This window comes from Rhea pennata, chromosome 23, assembly GCF_028389875.1.
Source record: "Rhea pennata isolate bPtePen1 chromosome 23, bPtePen1.pri, whole genome shotgun sequence".
In the NCBI taxonomy this organism is placed as follows: Eukaryota; Metazoa; Chordata; class Aves; order Rheiformes; family Rheidae; genus Rhea; species Rhea pennata.
The window spans coordinates 1432900-1460453 of NC_084685.1; the positions used below are offsets into that span (position 1 = coordinate 1432900).

The 27554-nt window shown below is 41.0% G+C and overlaps 1 protein-coding gene across 9 annotated transcripts in view; it reads left to right on the forward strand.

Annotated features, from left to right (window-relative positions):
• EYA3 (EYA transcriptional coactivator and phosphatase 3) overlaps positions 1-27554 on the forward strand; it is a 66323-nt gene that overhangs the window by 22445 nt on the left and 16324 nt on the right. For 6 of the 9 annotated variants that reach the window (XM_062593936.1, XM_062593939.1, XM_062593937.1 and 3 more), the window contains 7 exons: positions 4477-4520; positions 6737-6816; positions 12535-12601; positions 13430-13572; positions 19476-19613; positions 23224-23306; positions 24949-25132. In XM_062593936.1, coding sequence (XP_062449920.1) covers positions 4477-4520; positions 6737-6816; positions 12535-12601; positions 13430-13572; positions 19476-19613; positions 23224-23306; positions 24949-25132 — 739 coding nt within the window. Of the gene's footprint in view, positions 1-4476; positions 4521-6736; positions 6817-9220; positions 9397-11968; positions 12056-12534; positions 12602-13429; positions 13573-19475; positions 19614-23223; positions 23307-24948; positions 25133-27554 lie in introns of those variants that run through there. The other 3 variants (XM_062593941.1, XM_062593942.1, XM_062593943.1) reach the window with 3 other exon arrangements.

Genomic DNA, 27554 nt, shown 5'->3' on the forward strand with positions numbered 1-27554 from the left:
AAATGACATTTATAGCAAACTGTTGATAATTGAACCCAGGAGGGAATCTGTTAAAGAATCCTTCAGGCTTCAAGCTAAATGTATTTTACTTTGAAAAGGGGAAAAAAAATCCAGGCCACTTTCTTGATCACTTTGTTAATGTGATCCAAATTTACGTTGTAACCCAGAACCTTAAACAGGCGTATCTTTTTGTCCTCATTTTTTGACTGTTTCTTCTCTTTTCAGGTATGAATTAGAATGGAAAAATTTGCATGTACAGGATGGTGTTAGAAAATAGAAACAGATGAGATGTGGAAAGGTAGAAAGCAAAGGGAAATTTGAGGAAAAAAATGAGGGAAAGCGACGCAGTGACCTTTGTCATAGCAAAAAAAAAAAAAAATTGTATTGTTGAGGATTAGTTTTAAAAATAATCCTTTATAGTATTCTCTCACTTGTTAAATACCTTATGAACACACATAATTGATTTATAATATTCATTTAATCCCAAATGCCAGAAAATGACAGAAAAATTTTTTTTTTAATCAGGGATAATAAACTTGCATTTCATTACCAATTGTCGATGCTTGTTTTATTTACAAAATTTTTATCTTGGGCAAAACTGGCAACTTGTTATGGGCATCCACTGGGTTGCTCTCTGGAGTGGGTTCTTATATCAGACAGCAACCGCAAGCCAGAGGCGGCGGTGGGAAGAGCACCAGGTTGGAAAGGGCTCAGGAAAGATGTAGTACTGCCAAAACAGTAGGGGATGATGGCCATGGTTTTGGGCTGAAGTTTTTAATGGATTTGGCAAAAGATGGTAGTAAAATTCTCCGTTCCTAACATGTACACGATCCTCTGTTCACAACAACATTGCCACAATCTCAAATTGGTTTGTCAGTGTTTGCTCCTACAAGTTATCATGTTTGTTGTTTGGGTAAGTGTGTGTGTGTTTTTGTTTTTTTCCCTATTTTTGCTCTAACCGGAGAATTAAGGCTTTTCAAAGAGAAGTTTGTCTCTGCTCTCCTTCTGATTCTTTAAGTACGACTGCATTTCAGAATTGTTAGGCTAGACCTGGGGCAGAGATGGGAGTTTTCCAGCATGAAGAATGATTTGGGCAGAGGCATTTTTAGTTACAGCAATTTGTGATTGGGGGCAAGGATCAAATAGAAGGTGCCACTTTTAAAAAAATCAAAATAAACCCCAAACTGATAACAAAACGAAAAGATTGAGTGGAGATGTACGTTACTAAAAACACTGTAGCACAGCAGAAGAGGTTAGTGAAATAATGTCTGACATTAAGGCTAGAATTTGGATCATTGAGATGGACCACATCTTTAATTTCTTGTCTTTCCTTTTCTTTCTTTTTTAAAAGGCAGTAAATTCACATTTCTTGTGCAAAAAGAGTCTTCAAACTGTAGTCCTGTCACCTGAGAGCCTTGACAGGGGATCTAAACTCTCCCAAGAAGGTTTTCAGAGCAGCATGTGTTGCGAGAAGGTGTTTGAAAGGGTTTTCTAATGCTTATGCAGGAGGGGATGGATAGGGGACCCGTGTAAGGTTTGTGGTACAGTGCTCACTTGGGAACATAGTGCTTCATGACAGAACTCTCTTCCTGAACCCCTAACATCTCTAGGTATTGATTCCATCTTTAAGTTACTGTTAGTAAGCTGTTCCTGTGTTAAATGTGTATTATGAAGTGTCAGGAGAGAGTGTTAACGCTTTCAAAGTCCAAGAAAGTTTTAAAAAATGTTCCTTTACCCAACTTAAAATTTGTAGCAAAATTAGTACTGGATGGGATATAGTTTTTGCATCCCACCAAAATTCAAGATTTCATAAATGTTATCACTTAGCATAGAGACATAGTGGAGTTTTTTTAATGAAGAGGTGCAGGGAGACCAATGCAAGACTGAGGCAAGGACATCACAGATGGCAATTCACAATCCCTGTTTTGCTGGACTCATTCCATGGATTACAGCTGGCAATCCCAGAGCCATGCTCTTGACTGTTTTAAAGGGTTTGTAAAACTCCCCAGATATTTACTTGTACATTTATGAAATTAGCCCTTGAGTTAAAGTAAAACTCATTTAAAATTGGGTAGTGCACTGTGTCCATTTTCCTGGCAGAGGGTGGAAGACTTCCTGTTAGAGAAGTGGAAGAAGGCAAAAAGTCTTACGGTGTAGCTACTCAAGACAGAAGTGCAAGACCTAGATCCAAAGTAGTCAAAGCAATGATTCGAGTTAAAGTCCTGACTATAAAGAAGTATTTTAGGGACAGCTATGCTTTGCTTCTGATTTTCATTCTAGACCTGATGAAAATTTCAATAAAACTGTTGTCTCCTTGGGCACCCTTGCTCTTTTTTTTTTTTTTTTTTTTTTTTTTTTTTTTTTTTTTTTTTTATGAGCTGATTTCTCTTCCTGTCTTTGTTATTAAAACACTGTCCAGCTGAAGAGACCAAAGGTTAGGAAATACGTGACTCAGAATAGCAATGTTCCACTGGTTCCTGTGCTGTTTGTGGAAACTAAAATTCAGTCTGCAAACTCTTAAGTTACTTTTGATTCTGTCACCTCAAAGTAGCTTAGGTTTGAAGCTGTTTGGTACTTTTTTTTTTCCTGGTATGTGAGTCGCACTTCCTTTTGTGTAATTTAAGGAGATGGTAGGAACTACATGGGGGATGCAGGGGATCTGAGGACTTGAAAATAATGCTATCTTCCCTTTAAGAGCTCCATGGATGATTGACAGCCTTAGCTATTTGGTGCAATATTAGAGGCTGAGATCTCTACTAAATGGTTTGGAAAGTGATGAATGAGAGAAGATTTGAAGGTTGTATGTTACCTAAGCCATTGTATTGCTGTGGTCCTGTGTCATTGTCTTTTCCTTTTTTGTATGCTTTGGTATAGTCTAATGAACTATGTAGTGTTGTGCTGTGCAAAAAGCTGCTGGTAAGACTAAAAAAGGAAAAAAAAATGAGGACTGAGTCCTAGAATCTTGATCCCTGTATTGAGAGAGGGAAGGTTGTCTTTTCAGCTTTCTCCTTTCTGTGCTTACTCCTTGCTTACTCCTTTCCCTTTGCTGCTGCCTCAAGCCTCTGTTGTTTTCTCAACCTCTGCCTACTTTTTCCCCCTTTCTAGCAGGAATTCACATGCGTTTTATTAACTTACATTAAAAAAAAGCTTTGAGGACTTTTTGACCTCATGCTCAAATTATGTGTTCTGTTTTTTTTTTCTTTCTTTCTTGAGACTATCCTCCAAGAAACAAACTTTAATAACATGTTGTAGGTCCTTTTGAGATTCTGCCAAGAGATTTCAGATTTCACAGCAGTCTTTCTCTGACTACTGTACCCAAATCAGTGGGTTGCAATTCTCTAAGTGTTTTGGTGAGTGATTCCACCTGAATGTGAGGGGAAATTTCTTCACTGTGAGAGTGACAGAGCAGTGGAACAGGTTGCTCAGAGAGGTTGTGGAGTCTCCTTCTCTGGAGATGCTCTAACATGCTGTAGGTGATGCTGATTGAGCAGTAGGTTTGGACTAGATGATCTCCAGAGGTCCCTTCCAACCTTACTGATTCTATGATTAAATGATTCTATGATTCCCCAGCACATTTCCCTGGTTTGCCTAGAGCCTGCTTGTGTAACAGGTATGCTAAACATTGCTGTCTTAAATGCCCTACAGGTACTGGGATAAATGGTGAGACTGGTACAGAAGGTGCAGAAGCAGCATAGTTGGCATCTAAATGTGCTACAGAAATTTTGAAACTTTCTGCTCAAAGTGGGATGGGAAGGTGGAAAAAACAGTATCACAGGAATATATTGCTCAAAAGACAAGGGTCTCAAACGGGTGCAACAACTAACCTTTCCCTCCTGCCTAGGATTTCAAAGTCCTATTTGTAGCCTGGAAGCAAGAAACTGAATTTGTGTTCAAGCCAGTGCTTTGTGTCATAATACTCTGTGCAAGAACTGGACCAGCTGGCGAACCATAAAGTCAGAATAAATACTATGTTAGTTTTATTCAGGAATTAAACCGGAGCTTGTAATTTATTGTTGATGTGAACAGACAAAAATATTCAAGTTCCTATCTTTAGAATATTTAAATAGAGAGGGATTGAAAGAGCCAAATTTAGAGCAGTTATGCTTGTTCTGTGCAGAATAGGATTTTCTTAAAATTCATGGCTCTTTTATTCGTTTTCCATAGAATAGTCCTTCAAATTTTTGGTGGTGTATATCCCAGCATCTGTTACCTATTTAAAAACTATGGCAGTTTTGCTAACACATTCAGCTTTAGCAGCTTCTTTTCTAATTAAAAAAGGCTTGTTTTGAGCTGAAGAACCTATGGCTACACTGTTTAACTCTGGAGTCCAATGCAAAGCTTGCTGTATTTAAACGCTAATGCGAACTCTATAGTAACCAGTGATGATCTGCTAATGGAAGTCTGACATTTGTGTGCATAGATTATATCAAGGACAGTTGTCTTCAGTTGTGTCTCTGAACATATTTGTCTTTGCAGGTGAAAAAAGCCAAGATGCAAGAATCCAGAGAACAAAGCTTAAGGTGTGTAATTCTGAATTTGATTTTAGTGTGGAACAGTTATTAGTGTCCTCTTTTCATTGTAAAGTTTCATTTTTAGAAGCTTGCATATCACTGTATTTTTCACAGAAATAGGGCAAACTTTGGTATAATTTGGAGGTGAAATTCCAAATAAAAAACTTTAATTGGTCCTTTTGATATTAAGCTTTTATAAAAGTGGCTACAGAGAATTTTAATTGCATCATCAATAATCAAGTTTTTCACATAATCTGATGAGCAAGCTCTGTCATGTATAATATGTATTTATTCCAGTGAGACTTGGAATATTCTAATAGCACGAGTGTCTGAGCTGTGATTCTCAACAAAATGCTGTGAATAACTGTTTTGAGATATTAAAAGTTCTAAAATTGATAGCATCTTTCATTTAAAATTGGTAGATTGATGTACAGTTTTTGCTTATTAGAGGCTTTCTAATATATGTCATGTTTAAGAATTAATCACTAATTGATTTTTCACTAATTGGGGAAATGCTTTAGATTTATGGGCTATAAAGGAGCTGAGAGCACCACAGGTAGGTGTGATCGTGTAGAAGTGAACGGTGTAGCTTCCCCTTCGGTGTGTTGCCCTGCTTCAGTGCAATTGGAGCTTTCCTATAGATTCAGGAGCCTTGTGATTCAGCCTGTGGAGGTAAAAACATCCTTGTATGGTGTTTAAGAATAGAATGGGGAGAGATAAAATTGTATTTCTAATTTAATTGTAGCTCTGTTCAGATATTGTTGCTGTATTTTGATGAAACTTTATGTATGGTTTTAAGTTTGACCTTTGAAATATTTTAAGTGATTTTTTTTAGATCCGTTTCTCTATAGTAGTACGATATTCAGCCAAGGTCACTCTGGCTGTAGTTGTTTCAGCTGAATTGTGGAAGTGAGAGAAGGAACAGCTATAGCCAGTGAGGGTGTTCTCTCTTGGGAACATTAAGCATCCAGTAGCCTAAAAGGGTCTTAAAACCACTGTCCTGAGCACGTACTCTGCTTTTAAGGCTAGTCCGCAGAAGATTATCAGTGGTTTAAGGCAGCCACAGTGAAAGTGAGCATTTTTCTTTCAGGCAGTGAGAACTGCTGAGTTGTAAATGATTGCAAATGAGAACATGTCCCAAGAGCGCAGGGTGTGTTGAGGCGTAGCAGAGAGAAAGTGAAAAGAAACATGGGCTGATATAGTATGATCAGGAACGTTATTTTATCTATGAGGTCTTCCACAGGAAGTAATCGCAACAAGCAGCTGTACAGAGCTTGAGCTGTTTGCAAGCAGCATGCAATTTAACAGCCACAAATTGTGCTATGTAATGAGAGGATTTTTTTTATTTTTCTCAAAAATAATGGTAGACAGATACCTTGGTCTTCGTATTTTTGTGCAAAATTCAGAATTTCTTATGGAAGTTTTTTCAGCTGCTATCATTGAAAGCTAGTTGGGAGGCTGTCTCACTGCTGGATTTGTCCCTGAAGGCCAGTGTTTGGACATCATTGAACTGGGTGTCAGTTTTGGACTTAAATGTTCACAGGTTAACCGACTATTTTTGAATTTGTAGAATACTATTTCAGTTACATGACAATGTTTGCTTTAATCGTATGTATAATATTAAGGATATTTTCTTAATGAAATTGCTTTTTCCTTTTATAATTGCCTTGTTGGCTTTAATTTTATTATTGAGAGTCAAGTGACACAGCTTTTCCTGTTCACACGGGGAGGTTGTTGACACCATCAGAATAAAGTGTAGATGCCGAGGCCCCAGTTGTACAAGGTGAAAGAGCCAGTGCAATAGCTTATTCTTGCTGAGGAGTTGCCTCCTCATAGCCCATCCTTTCCACCGTATGTGCTGCTGGCTGGATCCCTCTGTAAGCTGATTCTGTTCCTTAATGCAGCAAAAATAACTGCACAGTTTCTGTGCTAAATTAGCAAGTTAAACTCTGGTAGTGGAAAAACCTGAGGGAGGTCTGGGCTGGTGCAGGGGACCGGGAGGCAACACTTGGGCAGGGGAAAGGAAGTTCCTGCTTTCCTCTGCAGACAGCAGTGACAAGTTGAGTCACAGCCCACTGGGCAGAGCTAGTGGAATATAATAAGGTACAAAGCTAGTTTTGGTTAATGGTCAGTATTCCTCTGTTAGGAGGGCCAAAACCAGATGTGCAAAGATGTTAATGGAAAGATTTATAATGCTAACGATTAGCCTTTGCTTGTCTTACCAGTCATGTGAGCAACGCAGAGGTCAGTGATCAGAAACCTGAATCTTCAAGCCTTGGTCCAAACCTTCCCATGTCAAGTGAGAGTAAGTATCCTCCTGAACTTTACAGATCCCGCTCTCTTTCCTGTTTTTTTTTCTACTGGTTTTGTTACTTTGCATCATCAAGCACAAGCTTTGTCTCCTCCTTATAGTCCTTAGTCTGTCCTAGCCATCAGCTTTAAGATGAAGATCTGCTGTGATGCATTAATGCCTGCAGTTAGGTAGGCTAATAGTAGGCAAATACCTTTTTCTATCATCTACCTTGTTTGTATGACTTGCCCCCAACTTGCTGCTGTGTCTTATCTGCCTTTTATTTTATTCTTTTACGGGAAGAGGTTGAACTGATCAGTAATAATGCATAATGTAGGAGAATTCTATTTTCACAAATCATTATCTCTACACAAAAGACCTTTTGTAATAATGTACCAATGCTTAATGTCAGACACAGAACTATATCAAATGTCTGCAGAAATTTGTTATAAAATAAAAGAAGGGGAAATTATATTTAAAAGGAAGAATAGTAGGGAAGAGGATATAATTAGCTAAAGTGAAGATTAAGAAAAAAAGTTGCAGAAATAGGTTTACAACTTAACATAGCAATATTATTCTTTAATAAACATATACGCCTTCACATATAAACTTTCTTTGATAAACATATACATTAAATATACAATGAATATTAAGTAATAGAAAACTTATGTTTGTGAAGTCCTCAGGAGAAATGTCAGAATAACAGATGCTCAGTGTAAGCCTTTAAATCCAAGTATTCCCAGTCTGCATTGCCTGTTACATCCTTACGTTTCATGCTGTGAGTTAACACACGGCACCAGAGGGAGGTGGTTCATTGAGCTTTCAGGGGGTTCAGCGTGTGGCTGATGGTTTGTATTTCTGAACCAGCACTCAGATGATGTTACAAAGAGGTTAGCAATAATAGGACTGTTCTGAATAGTGAAAGCCAGGCTGGTGGAGCACATGTTGCTGGCAGCTAGAGCAGATACTGAGGCAAACTATGCTGCCATTCATGTCCAGGCTTCTTCAAGGTGTTTGGTTGACTCACTCCAGCAGGGAGATAGGAGAATGCAATCTATTGTAGGGTTTCTAATTGAGAAGCCAGGCCCGTGGAGTGAGGCAAAGAGAAAGCTAAACTGTTAGCCTGGATCCACTGCCAGGCAGGATCTGAATCTGTGCGCTGAGTGTACTACCAGTGTGTAGAGACAGCCAAGGTGGCTGTCCAAGTCTGGTGGTTGCGCTTGTAGATCTCAACTGATAAATCCATGCATTATGCAGACTTTCAGTCACAAACGCCATTTAGCTCAGAGACCACTGCCCCATACTACACTCTGGGAGTGACGTGTAGCAAAGGGGCTTCTCATTGCCAGTTGCTGTGCTGGGGTCCTGCGCATCCTAACTTTCCTAGTTTCGGTAAACAGCTGAGTATTTATCAGATCAGGTCTTCTGAATCCATTATTTATTTATTTATTTCTATCGTAGAATCAGTAAGGTTGGAAGGGACCTCTGGAGATCATCTAGTCCAACCTCCCTGCTCAGCAGCGTCACCTACTGCATGTTAGACAGGGGTCCATCCAGGCGGGCCTTGAAGATCTCCAGAGAAGGAGACTCCACAACCTCTCTGGGCAACGTGTTCCAGTGCTCTGTCACTCTCACAGTGAAGAAATTCCCCCTCACGTTCAGGCGGAACTTCCTGTGGTTCAGTTTGTGCCCTTTGCCTCTTTTCCTATCACATGGGACAACTGGAAAGACTTTGCCCCCATCCCCTTGACACCCTCCCTTTAGGTGCTTATACACATTGATAGGATTCCCCCCTCTTAGTCTTTTCTCCTCCAGGCTAAAGAGGCCCAGCTCTCACAGCCATTCCTCAGAGGGCAGATGCTCCAGCTCTCTGATCATCCTCGTAGCCCTGCGCTGGACTCTCTCCAGTAGCTCCATGTCTCTCTTGTTCTGGGGAGCCCAGAACTGGATGCAGTACTCGAGATGAGGCCTCCCCAGGGCTGAGGAGAGGGACAGGATCACCTCCCTCGACCCGCTCACAACACTCCTTTTCATGCACCCCAGGAGACCATTGGCCTTCCTGGCCACAAGGGCACATTGCTGGCTCGTAGTCAGCTTGTCATCCACCAGCACTCCCAGGTCCTTCTCTGCAGAGCTGCTCTCCAGAAGGTCAGCCCCCAGCTTGCACTGGTGCTCAGGGTTATTTCTCCCTAGGTGCAGGACTCGGCACTTGCCCTTGTTGAACCTCAGGAGGTTCCTCTCCGCCCAGCTCTCCAGCCTGTCCACGTCTCTCTGAATGGCAGCACAGCCCTCTGGTGCATCAGCCACTCCTCCCAGCTTGGTATCATCAGCAAACTTGCTGAGGAGGCACTCTGTCCCCTCATCCAGGTCATTGATGAAAAAGTTGAACAGGATGGGACCCAGTACTGAGCCCTGGGGGATGCCACTAGCCACAGGCCTCCAACTGAACTCCATGCCACTGATGACAACCCTCTGAGCTCTGCCTTTCAGCCAGTTCTCAATCCACCTCACTGTCCACTCGTCTGACCCACACTTCCTGAGCTTCTCTAGGAGGATGTTATGGGAGACAGTGTCAGAAGCCTGGCTGAAGTCAAGGTACACAATGTCCACTGCTCTCCCCCCATCTACCCAGTCAGTCATTCCATCATAGAAGGCTATCAGATTGGTTAAGCAGGATTTCCCCTTCGTGAATCCATGCTGGCTACTCCTGATCAGGTGATCTTTTCCTCCATATGTCTGGAGATGACATCCAGAATGAGCTGTTCCATCACCTCTCCAGGGACGGAGGTGAGGCTGACTGGCCTGTAGTTGCCTGAGTCCTCCTTCTTGTCCATTTTGGAAGTGACATTGGCTTTCTTCCAGTCCTCAGGCACCTCTCCAGTTCTCCAGGACCTTTCAAAGATGATGGAAGTGGCCTGGCAATAACATCCACCAGCTCCCTCAGTACCCGTGGGTGCATCCCATCCGGGCCCAGGGATTTGTGAATGTCTAGCCTGCCAGAAGATCTCTAATCCTATCCTCCTCAACCAAGGGAAAGTCTTCCTTTCTGTAGACTTTCAGCCTGCCCTCTAGGGTCTGGGATTCTTGAGGGCTGCCCTTAGCAGTGAAGACTGAAGCAAAGAAGGCATTCAGTAATTCTGCCTTCTCTGTATCCTTTGTCACCAGGGCCCCTGCCCCATTCAGCAGTGGGCCCACATTTTCCCCAGTCCTCCTCCTGCTACTGATGTATTTAAAGAAGCCCTTCCTGTTGTCCTTAACATCCCTTGCCAGACTCGATTCCAGCTGGGCCTTAGCCTTCCTCACAGCATCTCTACATACTCTATACTCTGCATTCCTATAATTCTCCCAAGTAGCCTGTCCCCTTTTCCACAGTCTGTGTACTTTCTTCTTCTGTCTGAATCTGGCCAAGAGCTCCTTGCTAATCCATGCAGGTCTCCTGCTCGGTTTGCTGGACATGTTTTTCCTTGGGATGCACCGCTCTCGAGCTTGGAGGAAGTGATGCTTGAATAGTAGCCAGCTCTCCTGGACCCCCCTTCCTTCTAGGGTCTTAACCTGTGAGATTCTTCCAAGTATGTCTCTGAAGAGCCCAAAGTCTGCTCTTCTGAAGGTTGCAATCCTGCTTATTGCCTTAGTTCCTTCCTGCAGGATCCTGAATTCCACCATCTCATGGTCACTCCAGCCAAGGCTGCTCCCAACCTTCACATCTCCAACCAGGCCCTGTCTGTTGGTTAGGACAAGGTCCAGCAGGACACCCTTCCTCATAGGTTCCTCCACCATTTGTGACAAGAAGTTATCATCGATGCACTTGCAGGGGCCTCCCGGACTGTTTGTGCCTTGCTATGTAGTCCTTCCAGCAGATAACAGGGTGGTTGATGCCCCCCATGAGAACCAGGGCCTGTGATTGTGAGCCTCCTTCCAGCTGTCTATAGAAGGCCTCATTGACTTTCTCTTCCTAGTCAGGTGGCCTATAGTAGACACCCACAACAGTGTCCCCCATGTTAGCCTGTCCTTTGATCTTCCCCCATAAGCTCTCGACTGCCTCCTCCTCCACTCCTAGGCAAACTCCATGCATTCCAATTGCTCTCTCACATAAAGAGCAACTCCACCACCTCACCTTCCTGGCCTGTCTTTCCTAAAAAGCACAAAGCCATCCATGACAGTCTTCGAGTCATGTGAGCTATCCCACCATGTCTCTGTAATTGCAATGAGATCATGGCCCAGCGACCGCACACAGATCTCCAGCTCCTCCTGTTTGTTCCCCATGCTGCGTGCATTGGTGTACAGGCATTTCAGAGAGGTAGTCATGCCTGTAGGTTTCCCAGGAAGGGTGTAGGGGTCCCCCATAGCCATGTCCCACACGCACATCCCCAGCCGCGTGCACCTGTTGGAGGTCCCCCCCCCAACCCGAGTTGCGTTTTATTGACTACCCTTTCTCTCTGACTCTCCCCTTTCCCCTTCCTACCTAGTTCAAAGCCCTCTTTACCAGGCTGGCCAACCTGTTGGCCATTATTTAAATGAATCCTAGGTTAAGATATGTCAACTCTTCACACAGTAGTTCAACCCCCCCCCCCCTCTGCCCACAACCCAGAATGCTGTAATTAGGATCTGTATCATGTGGGGTATAGAAAAACCATAGACAATGTTAAGTGAGGTGAGTTTGCACATTTCTTTCTTGATTTTTGCAGCTTTAGTGACTTTCTCTTAACAGTTTTAGAGTGTAATTACCATGGATTTATTTAAATAGAAAAATGAAAGCATCCCATTATATGCAACTGTCAGATTTCTTCAGAGGTCACCCATGTTCAAACTCTGAGCATTGCGCATTACAGTTCAGCCTTTCATCACTGATGTGTAGGATTTAAAGCCTACTGAGCTGGGAGCAGGAGAACAACAGAGACAGGGACCTGTGTAGATAACTGGTTAGGGAAGACTGGAGTGTTGTTTAGAGCCAGCGCGACTCGGGCTAAGATGTAACGGGTCCTTCCTGGAAGGCCTTGAGGCTAGGGGTATGAGACTGGGGCCTGACTGCCTTCCCTCACCCCAGCAAAATGAACAAAACTCCTTTCCTGTTGCCGTCCTTGAAGGAAGGAGAGATTGCGGGAACCATGCTCTGGGTACAAAGTATGTAGAAAAGGCATGTTCTCTGCTGTTACTTTTCCTTTAGCAGGAGTCAAGCTGATAATCTGTTTGTAGAAGAAAATGAGTCTTGAGGACGTAGTGTATTCAGAAAGAGTGTTCACCTATGCTGAGCCAGGTTTGTTCTGTGTCCAGGCTGGGGAAAAAGAAGTGTAAACCCTAGTAAAACATGCATCCTGGTCTGGACTCTGTTCCATGGTACAGAAATGATATGTTGTGTTTGGATGCATGTGAAGACTTTTAGCATATTCAAGGTCTTGGGAAGGGTGAAGATCAGGGCTGTAGAAGGACAGTTGCAGAAGCTGATGGTTCCAACTTCTAAAGAGAAAGCTCATTCTTACAAAGTGAGAAATAGTATAAGCTGAAGCATTTACCTGCCAAATTAGAAAGAAAAGCATTTTTGTGCCATTTTAACAATGTGTTTTCTGAGAATTTACTTTAAATCAGATATCTAAGGCACTTAAAAAAAAAAAAAACTTTGTAAATACTGTGTCTTGCTTAAAATGAATTCTGTATGCTGATATTCAATTGTCATTATTTGTTGTTTTTTGAAATGTATTCTCATGTATACTTATACAAACTACTTTTTTTTTTCAGTTATGACATGCACTGATTATATTCCAAGGTCATCAAATGATTATACCTCACAGATGTATTCTGCAAAGTAAGTTGAACAATTGTTACTAAGTTCTATAAGTCAGCTTTCTGAAGGAGTCTTTTTGCATGTTCGTATATTTCTGTAGTGCTGTAAATCACACTTTAATATCTGCTAGGCAACAGTAATTCCATCCTGTAGATAATGTCACACATTAAAGCTATCAGAAGCGACTGTTTGGCTTCAGTGGGAGTTATATTATGATCACAAGGAGCCATGAAGCCCTAGGTATGATTAACAACACAACACATGTTGTAGAATATTTCCTGTAATATTTGGAGAACAAACAAAGTGGACATAAATGAATATAAGGGGAATATAGGATCCTCTAGTCTTCATCATGTTTGGAGATCTTAATAGTTCTTCCCATCGCTTGGTATAGTAGGCCTTAGTCCCCTGTGTTCGCTTCTGTATAATATCTCCATTTGTTCCAGCAATTTTGACATTTAAACTATATAATTGTATTAGCTTGAGGATTTGGTGACACAAGACATGATGAGTCAGTCAAACTAACTACTCATGCCTGTTGAAACAGGGAGTTCTTACTCCCCCTTTTTCTCTGCCTTCACAGTCCTGAAATAAATAGTAGGACTCTGTCCTCATGGAGGAAGAGTCCTAAGCACCTGCTGTTTTCACCTGGTTTAACTGGGAGAAACAGTCAGCACATGTAAACATCAAGAGCCTGTCAGATTGTGAAACGCAGGTGGGTAAGAGCATAAGTCAGTTCAAATCATTCCATCTTTCTCAAGCAACCTTTTTGTGTGTCTTTGGGCTTGGAGGATGAAAACTGCATAACGTGAATAGTTCTTTATTTTGTTTGTTCCTTTTTTTCATAAGGCCATATGCACATATCCTTTCTGTACCTGTGTCGGAAACGATGAGCCCTTATCCTGGTCAGACTCAGTACCAAGCACTACAGCAGTCTCAGCCCTATGCCATCTACCCTCAAACGACCCAAACCTACGGACTACCTCCTTTCGGTAAGAAGGGATTTTTCAAAGGCTTCTTAGTGCCTGCAGTTACTGTCTTGGTATCATTAAAAAGCAGATGTTAAACGAGCTTCTCAGATGTGTTGCAAAAAAGAGCTTACAGGTCAGCATGTGTTTGACTTAAATTGTAGATAGTTTGAAAAAAGGCAATGGTGTGTTTAAGTGGCAGTAGCTTTGGTTTAGAGCATGTCATCTCTGCATGAGCCTTCATGTTATAAAACGTTATTTTTGTTTGTTTGTTTGTTTTTTTACAAAGCTGTTCTGTTGGCCAGTAAATCAAGTGGATCTCTGTGAAGCCTGACAGATGTTTCTTAGCTTGGAATCATAATTTCTTCAGTTCAATTAGGATCTTCAGTTCAGTTGGGATCATAATTTTCTTCAGTTGTTGTGTAGCTGCGTTTGTGCTGTTTGCCTGTAAGGTAAATCACACACAGCCCCATACTGCAGCATCTCTGCTGAAGATATTTTCCCTTTCCTTTTTGCTGGGCAGGAGTAAGACTTCATCATCTCATGTTTTACCGAATGTAGATCTCAGTGCTAAAATCTTTCCAAGGCTAACTCAGTAAAAAGTTTGCTTAAGGTGTTCTAATAAATGAGTCTTCTGTTAGATGTTCTATTTTTTGCAAATGATTTGAGTGCTGTCTTAATTTAGCATCTAAAGTTAAATGTCAAGGTTTGAACTATTTTCCCTGTGCATCCTTTATAGTGGATGAAAAGAAAGATGCACCTTCAGGGATATTGATCTGTTCTAGTAGAAGATAGTTGCCATTTTTCTCCAAAGGGAGTTGAGGATGAGTAACACAGATAGAAACACCACAGCTAGTAAAGGGTGCTGTTTGGTGTTTCCTTGTACTTTCTTTATTGAAGTTTCAGGTGCTGGAAAAAAAAATTGTGATTCACTATCCTTTCATGTATGAGATTATATGACTGATTATCAAAAATTACCATTTTAACTTCTCTCTTTGTTTCTGAACTTGCCCTGCTTAGTTTAATATGTGAATATATATAAAAATGTAACCGCCTCTCCAAAATGTGGGGTGATGGAGGCTGTTCCCCCCATGGCATCTAGCTCTATTGAGGGGGGAAGAGCATATTGTCCTTCCAGGCAGATAACACAGTGGAACACATCGTGTGTTGTTAGAGAGCAATACAGCTGTGAGATAGCTGTGAAATATTTGTTTCTGGACTTTGTAATAACACTGAACAGCTATAATGGAGCCTCTTGCGGATTTATTTGTACTGGTAAAATCTTAGGACCTCAGGATGTAAAAGTGCGACTCTTTCCTTGGCTAAAGAACTAGATGTCTTTGAATAAAAACAGCAACATTTATGGCTGTTAACCACTGTCACAGTGCCTACTTTTATGTGCATTACAAGACATTGACTTGTCATGGTATCTCTGGAAGATAGCGTAGAAAAGCTGATGCAACTCAGCTCAGTTCTGTTAGACACGAGTTACATTCCTAATTCTGTTTGAAGTGATTTGGCACTAATTGTTATTCTTTGTGAGAAAGGTCAACGTATAAAATATACTTGTCTATCTTTTATATACCTATTTACATATATGCACACATGCCCTTGGGATTAGTGGAAATGAATTTTCTTGTGGTTGAGAGTTCCTTAGGAACAAAAGGATGGGTTTACAGTAGCTGGGACACAGGGTGTTAATTGAACGGTATCTCCCAAATCATATTTGCCTTATATTAATGCTGAGAAACACTGTTCTAACACTAATAGCTTGAATACTATAAAGTGGAAAGTATACTGCGAAGTATAAAGCTTTGCAGGATCTAAGCACTGGCGTGCTTTATTAGCAACTCAAGGCTCTTAAGGAAAATAGGGGAGTTTAGTTGGCTGAGGGTATTTGCTACTTCTGCATTTTTAGCTCAGTCCCGGCCAGTAATGATCAAAAATGACTACCATTTCGGAGGTTAAGAAACAAGCAAACAGAAAAATCCCTCTGCCTCAAGATTTCTAGTGGGTGAGAACCTAGCTGATTCTGTGTTTAGGTATGGTGGAGAACCAAAGGTCACCATGAGCTTTGCTTTCTGAACTCCCCTTTGTTTTTCCAAGAGGGGTGTTCTCTGGAAAGCTGAATCAGTGCAAAGAAGTTTAATGCTGTGTCCATACCGAAGTCTTTGATTGCCAAGTGCGATTTGTCTACTGCCTTTCTAAACACTCTGCTCCTTGTCTTTTTTGGTGCTATTTTAATGTTAGGTATTGTCATGATGCTGCCTCAGGCTCTTGGTGAAGGATGGATGTCCAAAAATGTGTCTGATTTTCTAACTATGCCAGCTGGTCTAATAAAAGACATTATTCTTAGCACAAACCACATTCAGCCCCATGTTATGATCATTAGAATATACTTCTCTTTCTCTGCGTCTCTACGTTTTACTTTCATTGCCTTGTTGCACTGTTTTTTGCTCTGTTCTGAAAAGTGGCTTTGAGTTGCATTTATTTGGTGTTTATGGATAGTTTGTTGTGGACCGTGCTCTGAGACTTCCTTGTACGTTCTTAGGTATTTTGATACGGTGTTTTTAAAAGATTGCATAAATATGCGGAATGCTATACTAAAGTGTTAGGCCAAGGTGTATAAGAAGGTGATTTAGACTTAGGCTCTAAAAATTTAGACACTATTAGTTTTTGAGCTTGCTCCTTTTTTTCCAAAGGTTCTGGAATTTGAGGGTATTTAGTTAACTATTAATTTCTTTTGTTACATTCAGAGTACCTTCTGAAGACCTTGGCAGAAGAGATCAGCATTGTCTGTTGACTTCATTAGAAACTGTTGTCTGTTGAGCATCTTCAGAAATATGATCTGCTACTGAAACATCTTGATATAGATGTCTTGATCTGCTTTTAAATACCTGTATTTTTAATCTCAATTGAAGTGTTTGGAAAATGCTACAAGATATGTTTTTAGTAATGGAAGTCATACTGGCATAATACCTGTTTAATCTCATGGAGCAGATGGGTCTTGCATTGTCTGATTGACAGGTGGAAAGTTGAAGACTGAACATGTATGGTGCAAATGAAATATTCTACAAATTATGTTTCTGGTCACACGATTTCTATTGAGTGGGTGGGAACTTGGCCAACTTGAGCAGAATTTTTTAAGCACAATCTCAAAAGGCCTGTTGCAGGTATTTGGGTGACTTCCCACTGTGTATTTGTTTCTACACCAGAGAAGGAATTACAGACTGTCTTAACAGGAACAAAGCAGATATATTTTGTGTGTGAAATTCAAGCACGCTGACAAACACAGCCATACTTTCAAGACTACCTAGTTCAGGGGACTGCTTTCAGAAAAGAGATTTCCTGCGTTCTTGCCTGTTTGTCACTTGTCCTTGTGCCGTAATACGTTTTGTTGTTGCTTAATACATTGTTATGCACAAGATGTACTTGTGGTCTGAAGTGATTTACTAAAGTATCGTTAAAATAAGAGTAATGACATACAAAATTATAAACTTGGTTGTAAGATGGTGTTAGAGACACACTGTGGATGGGATGGTTTACATTAACTCTAGAAAAAAACTGGTCTGTCCTGTGTGGGGCCTTTCTCTGTGTGTACATGTCTCCTTTGACATTCTTGTGCCTCCCTGCAGTGGTGCTGCCTTGGAATGGGGAGGGCTTTTGTATCCATTCACCCTTCTTTCTTTGCACCATATTTGAAACACTGCTAGTTTATAAATACTGTCTTGCAGAATATAGAGAAGGATGTGCCAGCACGCCAAGAGTGTGACCTGCTCTGTAGAAAATAGAACACACACATCAAGAGAGGACCAAGAGACAGCTATGAACAGCTAGAGCTGAAAGATGCCTTGACATATGAACTAAGTCAGCTCCTGCACACAACCAGCCAACCCTACTAACACCCCTGACGTGTTTGTCTGACCTGGTGATTAAAAAAAAAAAAAAAAAAAAAAAACTATAATAATTACTCTGCAGTGGTGGTTTGTGTTTCACCTTCGCAGTGATCAGGCGCTTGCATGTATTCTGTGGTTGTCTAATTTTGTTGCTGTTGCTGCCACTTGCCCATCTTCTTCACATCTTCAGGAAATGTTGGTCACTGCTTTCTCTAACAAAGTATTTACATACTTGAAGATTATGGCACTTTTCTTTCTAGATTAAACAAATACAATTCCTTCAGCTCTCCTTAGAGGACATGTTTCCCATATGTTTTATTCAGAGTTTCTGCAGTGTACCTACAGTCTTTCTTAAATCAATCTTTCCCACGTGTTTGCTGGTTAGGATGGTCTGAGAGCTCTGGAACGGTAACAAAGACCTAACTTTAAAGCTGAAGATTCAAAACCCTGGGGTGGCTATGTGGATAGCTGACTTAGTTTGACTAACAGGTGACGTTGATTCATTTACGTGCCCAGTGTCAAATAGCCGTTGCAGGACTTAATTCCGGCAAAGCTACAGTGTGGAAGGTACTCTTGGAATTGCTACTCTTGTGTGGTTGTAGCAGCTTCCTTGGTGTCTAGGTAAGAGAAACTCCTTGACTGTACCTCCTATAGCGAATGAAAGGCTGCAGTTGGCTTTTTTAGCCTTGGTACTGCTTTTTCCCTTCCTGAGTTGGATGGGTTTAAGATGGAGAGTGGTCTGGCTATTTTGCTGGCCCTTAACTGTGTATCTAACTCTCAATATTCCTCATCTTTCCACATTGCATACTCCTGCTTCCTACATTTTAAGTAGATCTTCTCAACTCATTCGTGCTTTCTGACAGCAGGCCAGGGAGAAATGCCTTTAACATTGACTGCCAGTGAAACCTGGGCTGGTCTCAGTGGTTAGACTCTTTGCAATAGGGATTGCAGCAGCTTTAACTAGTAGTTGTATTTCAAACTCTGAGTTGATAATTTTGAATCAAAAATCCTATAAAGAGGTGGTCAGCAGAGGCTTTTTCTACACTGTCAGTCTGGTATTGAAAGAGTAAAAGTACTTTTCCTCCTCTACCACCGTTAAGGATAGCATTTTCTTCCAAGGAAAGTTTTATCTACTTCTTATGAACAGGTCTTGGTCCAGGATAGTGGAGATGCAGAGAAAATTGGAGCATCTCAAGTCAATGACAGTCAACTTTCAGCCCCTAGCTGGATCCGCAGGACTTACAATTGCAAAAGATAGAAAACTGGAGTGATTTCAGAAGCAGTTAAACTGAGGCCTGAAGAGATCTGAAGAACAACGCTTTAGATTAGTTACTCCGTCAGATCTTGTTTTTACCAATTTAAGTGCAGCAGACTAGATGTTAAAACAACATATGAGCTGAAACCACACTGCTTATATGTACCTTGTATATATGGGTTAAAGTCCCATTGCTGTATGTGTGCTTTTGCCTAGTGCCCTTAGAAATGCTTTCTGAAATGGTTTGAATGACAGGAAATCTGGAGGAAATGTTACTTAGATTTTTTTTTCCTTTGTAGCTCTGTTTTCCCTGTTGTCAGTCTGTGAAAATGACTGACTTGTTTCTAAGTATTCAACCCAAGCCAGGTGAATTCAGGGGCTGACCTTGACTTCAATAGATGCCAACTCCAACCCAACTATGCGATAGTTGAGGTTATTTGCAGTGCTGTGCAATTCAGCCCAAGCATCAGAGGGATTAGCAGTTCCTTTGTACCAGTGTCGCAGTGAATCTTACTGTTACTGTAAGGGATTTTTAACTGAAAGCCTTGGAAATTTGGTCTTGTTGGTGTTTTTAATTTTCTCTTTTTCAGCTAATTTTGTCAGCAGCTCTAATCTATGTGCAGCCTGACAATCAACACTGAATATTGCAAAAATTAAACAATGTTTTCCATGTGTGATTTGTTGTTTGTGACAAGCAAAAACCTTAATCTGAGGAAGCAGCATGCTGTTTGGTCCCAGCATATCTGTTTGTAACTGGTCCAATTTATCTGATTCAGGTGCACTGTGGCCAGGTATGAAACCTGAAAGTGGTTTAATTCAGACTCCATCTACAAGTCAGCACAGTGTGCTTACCTGCACTACAGGGTTAACCACAAGCCAACCCAGCCCAGCACATTATTCTTATCCCATTGAAGGTAACTTGGCATGGTTTTTTATCTGCATCTCTCTCCACCTAATTGAGTCCAGATTCCACAAATAGAGAGGCTTGCACGTTTTTCTGTAGTTTGTGCATGCTTCGTTATGCTTTTGTCTCTTTTCTGTGTGTGTGTGTTTTAATTGTTCGGTTTTGTATTTGCTACATACCTCTGTCTGCACCAGGCTGGCTTGTTGGTGCCATGCTGATGGACTTAACAGGGTGAAGCAAAGGGGATGGGGACACAAGACTGAATGTTGTATTCTTGCATGCCTTTACTGGGAATGCTGTTGCAGCTCAAGCTCTTTGTTATTGGTCTTTAGCATGATGTCAGGAAATACAATGAGCTTGGTGTTTGTGCTTGCTTCTGTAGGTAGGTGGGTCTTTCATAATACGCATGTGTGCACAGACCAGGATATATTGCTTGTCTGGTTTTGTGAGGCTGCCAGCTCAGTAGATCTGCTACGAAGCGAATTTCTAGCTATAGAACTAGCCTGCAAATATTCTCACCATCGGAAGCGCCATGTCTAAGAGACCATGTGCTGAATTTCACCACATTCCAAAGCAATTTTTTAGGAGTAAATACACCAGTTAGCTCTATAATGATGTATCGTTGCCTATGACAAATACATTCAAGTCAAAAAAACTTGAGGCTGGATTTTTGACATTTTTATTCAGGTGATATATTGTGAAAATCTGTCTTTTTATCTGTAGTTTTTAAGAAGCATTTCAGGAATGCTTGATCTGTTTATTGTGTGATATTTTCATAGAGTAATTCAGGGACTTCAGGAGATCTTTAGTTCAACCTCCTGCTCAAAGAGCTGACAATGAATTCAGACCACGTTGCTCAGCGAGATTTTATCCACCTGGGTCTCCAAAACCTCCAAAGATGGAGATTTCACCACCTCGTTGTGCAACCTCCAGTTCTTGACTGTCTTCATGGTGAAAAACCTTTCTCCTTTGTCAAGTCAGAACTTGTCCTGTTTCAAGTTACAACCATTCCTCTCTTCCTGTTGTGCATGTGCAAAAAGAGCCTGGCTCCATCTTCTCAATAACCTCTTTATATGTAATGGAAGGCTATCAGCCCCCCCCCCCCCAAATGCATGTTCTTCTCCAATCTGACGCAGCCTCCTACTCTTCTACAGGGCATGTGCTCCAGCTCCTTGACCATTTTGGTGGCTCTTTAGCCAGATTTGCTCAAGTTTATCAACATTTTTCTTATCCTTGAGGCAGAAAACTGGATGCTCTATCCAGATGTGGTCTGATGAGTGCCAAGTAAAGGGAAATAATTCTTAAGCAATAGCTGGATTTTAGCATTTCACTTAGGTAAAAGTCATACAGTATATCATTACAGGAGATACTTGCTCAACTTGCTTCATTATGATGATGAATGGCCAGGTGGATTGTTTATCCTTCATTTATTTTTCCTCCTTCATTTATTTTTCATGTTCAGAACTTAACATTAGAAATACAACTCTGGAAATACCACCTTCTTTCAAATATAGCTATTCTCCAGGTACTTGCATTGACAAAATATATCTTAATGCTTTAAAACACTAGCTTTCTCTCAAAACAAAATAGGATGGTGCTTATTCAGTGGTACAAGATAATATATCATACTACTGGCCCAGCTGAGATGTATTTCAGTGCGTGTTCTGTGTGTTACAGTCTACAGACTAATGGTTGGATGTACTTAGTGTCTTAGAGTTTTGCCTTCTGGACTCAAACGAGTGACACTGCAGGGGTATATATTAGATGGTGATGGGAAGCACTAGGGTTTGACGTGCCAGATATTTTTCTGGTTTTTTTGTTTGTTTGTTTGTTTTTGGCCTATTCACAAGAGCCTGACTGTAGGTGCAGAAAGAATTGCTGAATCCATGTAAGACAAACCGTCTGTAAAGATCTGATGTGTAACACTGTAGAGATAAGGGATAATGAAAAAAAAAATGTTAGAATGAGCCTGGAATTAAGATAAATAATGAAGTTCGGATGGGAAGGGTCTGTGTTTCTGCTGGAGCTCCAGCACTTCAGGTTCATATCCTCCTGCTTTGCTGCAGATCCCTTCTGTGTTAGCAAGGAGTTTTTCTGGATAGCTGTCCTTCGAAGTAACCTAGGAAGTGACATTTGCTTCAGGTAAGGGAAGCCTTAATTGCTTCCGCGATGGGTACAGTTGGAGGGAGTTGAAGGAAGGTTATTTAGAAACTAACCCCTGTTGTTTACTAGTTGTTTTAGGTGGAGGGAATTCCCAGGCATTAATTAGTTGCCTTCGTTTCTGCATCTGCAGAGATGCTACCTTTCACATTTCCCACCTTTTGGAAATGGAACATATCTGTACACCTCTTTTTAAGGCTTTTTTGTTTTGTTTTGGTTTTTTGAGAGGCATGTTTTAGATCACTTTCTCCTTGCAGGAGCCGTCCACAAGGTAGCATCTGTGATTGCCATAACACAACATACATAGACTAAGAGTTCCTGGTGGGGACCGTTTCCTTTTGCAGCTTCCCTGGGGTAGAAAAAGACTGAAGCCTTCAGAAGCTTGAGTTGTTCAGTCTTGGGGTGAACTCTGCATGGGTGTTATTTGCAGCAATTAAGGGTTTTTCGCTGAGTGAAGGTAAATTAGGTGATACTATTGATTTTTCCCAAGTCTTTTCCTAAGCGTCTAAGAGTGATTCTTGTTTTTAATGGTGTGTGGGGCAAAGTTTAGCAAAATAAATTACTTCTTGATGGCACCTGGTTTAGTACTTGTTGACTTTGTTTGTGCTTGCCTCATTACTTGCTTTCACTAATTCTTGAGAAAGCCAGTGTGGGGTAATTTTTAATGGAACAAACCTGTTGCTGTAAAACCACAAAATCTGCTAAATGACTTGTGTTCCCAGGAGGTGCTGTAGCTGCTGCTTCTGTGTTTTGGAAGAACTGAATGCAGTAGCATAACGAATATTAAACATTTAAAAATTCTTACTAGCAAATATGTTTCTTTAATAATTTGCCCCATGATTACTTCACAAATTCTCATCCCCAAATCAAGTGTAGTCTCATAGGGATTTGAAGAGAGATATTTAATTTCTTCACTAAGTATACTTTTTATATTTTGCTTGAAATGCTTCTAGTACTTCCTTAAATTTTTTGATCTAATTAGGATAAATATGCTAAGTCCAGTGTAAATGGAGAGAAACTTTTTTTTTTTAAAAATCAGACATACTCATACTTGTTTTATTGATTTACCTTGATTCATTTTCATCTTTTGTATCAGAATGTGATTGTTTTCTTCTCAAAACTTCTAATAAAAATAAACCATTAAATTAAATTAAATTCTTACTGGGTATGAAGGGGAAAATATTTTAAAGTGTTTCACAAATCTATCTGGAGTTTTAAAAAAGGAAATAATGTTTTTAAAGATCGCTGTGTGCCAACCCTGCTTCCCTGTAAGCCCTGTGGAAACTGTTAACTGGTTTCAAAATATACCCCAACTTTCTTTTGGCTGTCACAAGCAGAGTGCTGCTGGGAGCAGAAATGTTTACACATAAGCCCAGTAAGTACTTACTTCACAGCTTGGATTGGTCTTACCTCTTATGCTTTTCTTGAAATGTGTAATGTAGTAATTCTTAATTTTACAGCATCAACTACCAATGCCAGTCCAGTCTCTACATCCTCAACTGTCGTCAATATTTCCACATCGGCTGTAGCCAGCATCTCACAGGTAAAACTTCCTCCTTCATCATATTTACATAGAGCATCTAATTTGCTTTTGCTTAACATGTTACTAAAAGCTACCACGAGAAGACAGAATATTTGCACCACTTTAAATGGAGCGCAATGGATACTAGATTTTTAGGGCTTAATATGTAACTCAAAGTCAGCAAAATTACACGTGCCTTTCTCTTTGACCATGCTGCTTTTCTCTTTGATCTTTGCACCAAACACATTTCAGCTCTTTGCTGTTTCTTTTTTCTGTGGATTGAGCGTGGTAAATCTTAAAATGTTGAGATCTCTGTGTGAGACATTAGAGAAGAAACAATAGAACTATTGTTAGAATCGTATTTACTGGGAGGATTATAGATGGACATCTTTTGAATGCCTTTGTTCTTCTCCATCAGCAATAAAATAAAAATAGGTTGTATACACACACACACACACACACACACACACACACACACACACACAAAAAAAAAAAGTGGAGGTGATGCCTTCGGATGGTGTTAGACTAAAACAAAATCAAAAAGCCCCGTGGCTAGCAGACAGGCCCTTTTCCTCCTTACTCCATGATCTTTTGTAGGTAATCCATGGCACTTTGTTCTTGCCCCAGTCAGGGGGTTAACTGCCATTCTGGATATATAGAATTACAAAGGAGTACTTCAATGTCATAGCTTTACAGAAACAGCTGCAGCAAATATAATGGATGCAGCAAAATCCCTGTGTATTTATGCTGCTGCTTTTTAAGGTTATTTTCAGAACATAAAGCTTACTTAGAGCTGTAAAGAAGGCAGCTTTCCTGAATGCTAGTGCAGACTGAGATACCTGGTGCGTGTTCACAAAACTAGGATGCTCCTTGGAGAAATCAGGAGTTCACAGCACATCAGAAGAGCACAATATGACACTTTTGTATGGCTGTTTTCTTTATAGTCAGTAGCAGATACGAGGATCTTCAAGCACAGCTTGAATGCAGGTGCCCTGACTGATCTCTCTAATCTTCTGAATGAGTAAACAGTCTTCCTAAATGGAAAACTTTAATCATAACATGCAAAATAATTGCTTTCTGAAGTTATGACATGAGTAGAGGCTGTTATCCTGTATCCGTGGCCTAGACTGCACTCCGAGACCATGCTACTCTCTCTCACTGCCCTATCAGTTTTTCTGGTATCGGAAACTGAAACTCGAGACAAAGCTGTACATTTCTGAAGACAGCAAGAGCAGACTAAGAGTGGCCTGATGCCTTGAGATCCACTCATTACTTCCCTCTTACTTTCATATCAGCATACAGGAAAATAATTCAAATTAGGAATTAATTTTTGAAGGAACTGGACATAGAGGAAAAGCCTTGTGATTCCTGGCCATCTGTAGGCAGAACCTGCCTTCTGTGGAGGCCACTGGTAAAGCACTACTCATTTTCCTATGATGTCTTCCTCCCAAAGGCATGTAAATAGTTGTTTTAGGTGTTTGTGTAACACTAGCTCTCCTCTTCTTTTGGGGATTTCTTGCATGTACAGAAGGAAATAGTGTAAAGTTAGTATGCTTTTGCTGGTGTTTTTCTTTGACAGACATATTATAGAAAACATTTTATATTAAGATGACTTTTATACTGAAAGAAGTGTCCTATCGTAACTGGTCTTTTCTCCTAACAGGAGTATCCTACGTACACAATCCTTGGCCAAAGTCAGTACCAGCCATGTTACCCAAGTTCTGGCTTTGGAGTTGTAACACCAGCAGAAAGCAACACGGACAGCACTGCGTTAGCAACAACTACGTATCCAACTGAAAAACCAAATGCCATGGTGCCTACGCGAACAGTGCAGAGACATTCCTCTGGTAATGGTTTCATCTTTAACAGGGTGACTGCAAATACCTGAGATGTACAGTACAGCGTGCAGACATGGGAAAACTTTTCAGAAATATGATTAGCACACCTTTGCTTGCTGGACTGGATGGGACACTTGTCTTCCACTGTCACAGTTGTCTCACTGATGTTCAGGGAATTACGATAGGGCAGTCAAATTTATTTATTGCAAGTCCTGTAATACTGCGATTCAGCAGATACATACCATAGGCTCCGAATGCCCTGGGGAGGTGATATTCGAGGTGGCTCAAAGTGGAGCCAACAGCAGTGGCCCAAGGACTGTTGCCTCACATGATGTGCGTTCATTTGAGGCCCTGGGCATCCTTGTGTTGTCCAGCCTCAACAGCTCCTGCTAGCTCCTTCTTTCTCACAACCAAGTATTCAAATTACTTGGCAGCCATAACACAGCTGCCAATCCCAGCTATGAGAGTCCCTTTCAGATGGCTTGTGCATTTTCAAAAGCTATGGTTTGGCCACCACCACTACTCAATAAGCTGGTCTCTGGTGTGCCCAGGAGGACATTCTTTCTCTCCTTCTCTTCTAGGTGCTTCATCATGTAAACCTTTTTTTAAATCAAAGCTGTTCTTCTGTGCTTATATGTAAGCAGATCTGCTTACATGCAGCATTAAGGAACCCTACATTTGTCGGGGGCAGAAGATTTTAGCTGGTAACTCAAGAGAGGCAGAAAATAGATTTAAAAGGTTTAATTGACTCTTCTAGAGAAGCCATCTCTTTGGTTAGCATTTTCCATTAATGTTGCAGCATGCACCAACCTGCAGCTGTATTGACAAGCATTTCCTCACCAAAAATACAATTTTCTTCACTTAATAGGGACAAGAGCAAAGACTTATGCTTTCTCCAGCCTCTTATGCAAGAAGCTATGAGATTTTTTTCTGTACTATGGAATGGTTATCAAGTGAAATCTCTGCTGTCTGTTGCAGCTTGGTAGTCTGGGGAAAAAATACAGGCTTAGTTATTTGCATTTATTAACCCCTGCTCTCCCTTCTCCTCCCACCCTCAAACTTCTGATACTGGTTGGAAGTTTTCAGTTCCATTGTTTCAGGAGTTTTAAAGAATGGTAGTGGCTACAGTTAGATCTTCAACAATGATTTGTTTTTTCTAGAAGAAATATCCATAAATCTTTTTGTGCTATAAATGATTTTGTACTACAGGCACTCAGAAACAGTCTTCTGTGTTTTAACTCACCTGTAGGTGCTATAGGTCCTTGTTTTTTCTCGACTGCCCAGAGAAAATGACCCCATAACTGGACAGTTATATGTGAATATTGCTTTCTGCTTGACTTATCCCAGTGTCTTTATTTTCTTAAACCTTCCACTCCTACGGTATTCTCTGGATTCTCAGGCCATGTGCTGAGTGGCATCCTCTGAATATGGTCTATCTTTGTTATTTTCGAGGCTTGTTTTGAAAATTGGATTCTCTCTGCACACTGCTTGTTAGAGACAGATCCCTGTTGTCTGACTCCCAGTTCAAATATCTAGTGTTGCCTTGGCAAAGCCCATATTGTCAGCAAATGTCAGATTTTGAGTGCATTCATCCCTCTCTGCACAGAAAAGGAGAGCTCCACATTCAAAATTGCCTTTTGGAAAAGCTACTGGTCTTCATTTCAAAACAAGGTACCTGCAGATGCCTGGTTTCACCCGTAGTAATAACTAACAGTTTGACCTCACTAGACCCATATTCCTAGCATTCTGGAGCTCTTCTGCATCAAGAGTTGACACTTCTATAAGCACTGGGCCTTTTTTTTCCCCCTTCCAAAGAAATAATACAGATGCTGGCATTGGACAGCATTGGCTGGACAGAAGTACTGGGAAATCCATTAGCTCTTACTGACTGAGCTTTTCCTGGCTGTCTGGTAGAGTTTGGAAACCATTCCTTCTCCCCAGGTTCCTAAAAGAGCTATGAGATACTCCTGTAACCCTCCAGAGGGCCCGAGCCCTCCATTCCTTTGGGGTAGGAGGTGTTGTCCAGGTCTTGCCTATCCACCTTGGCTTGGCAACCAAGATACCCATTTCCAGGGACAAGGAGCAACTGCAGCCTCTTAGATGTGCTCTACTGCTGGATGCTAAGGGACTTTCTGCCAATAAATGATCCATTTAAGTATGTTTTGGCAAACTATTGTAGTGTGGCCACATGGAAGGCTGACTGCAACGTTGTCATCTCATCAAGAATGTTGAGTTTCTTTATTCTCACAGCTCTATCTCTTCTCTGTTGTGACAGAAGATTTAATGGATGGCTAAACTTATAGACTCAGCTTCTTACCATTACCAGAATAGGCTATATGATATGTGCCTATCTCAGTAGTGGCCATGGTACTTGGCCAAGACTGTATCTCCTGTGCTAAGTACGTTCCTGATATTCTTCCTCATCTTTAGG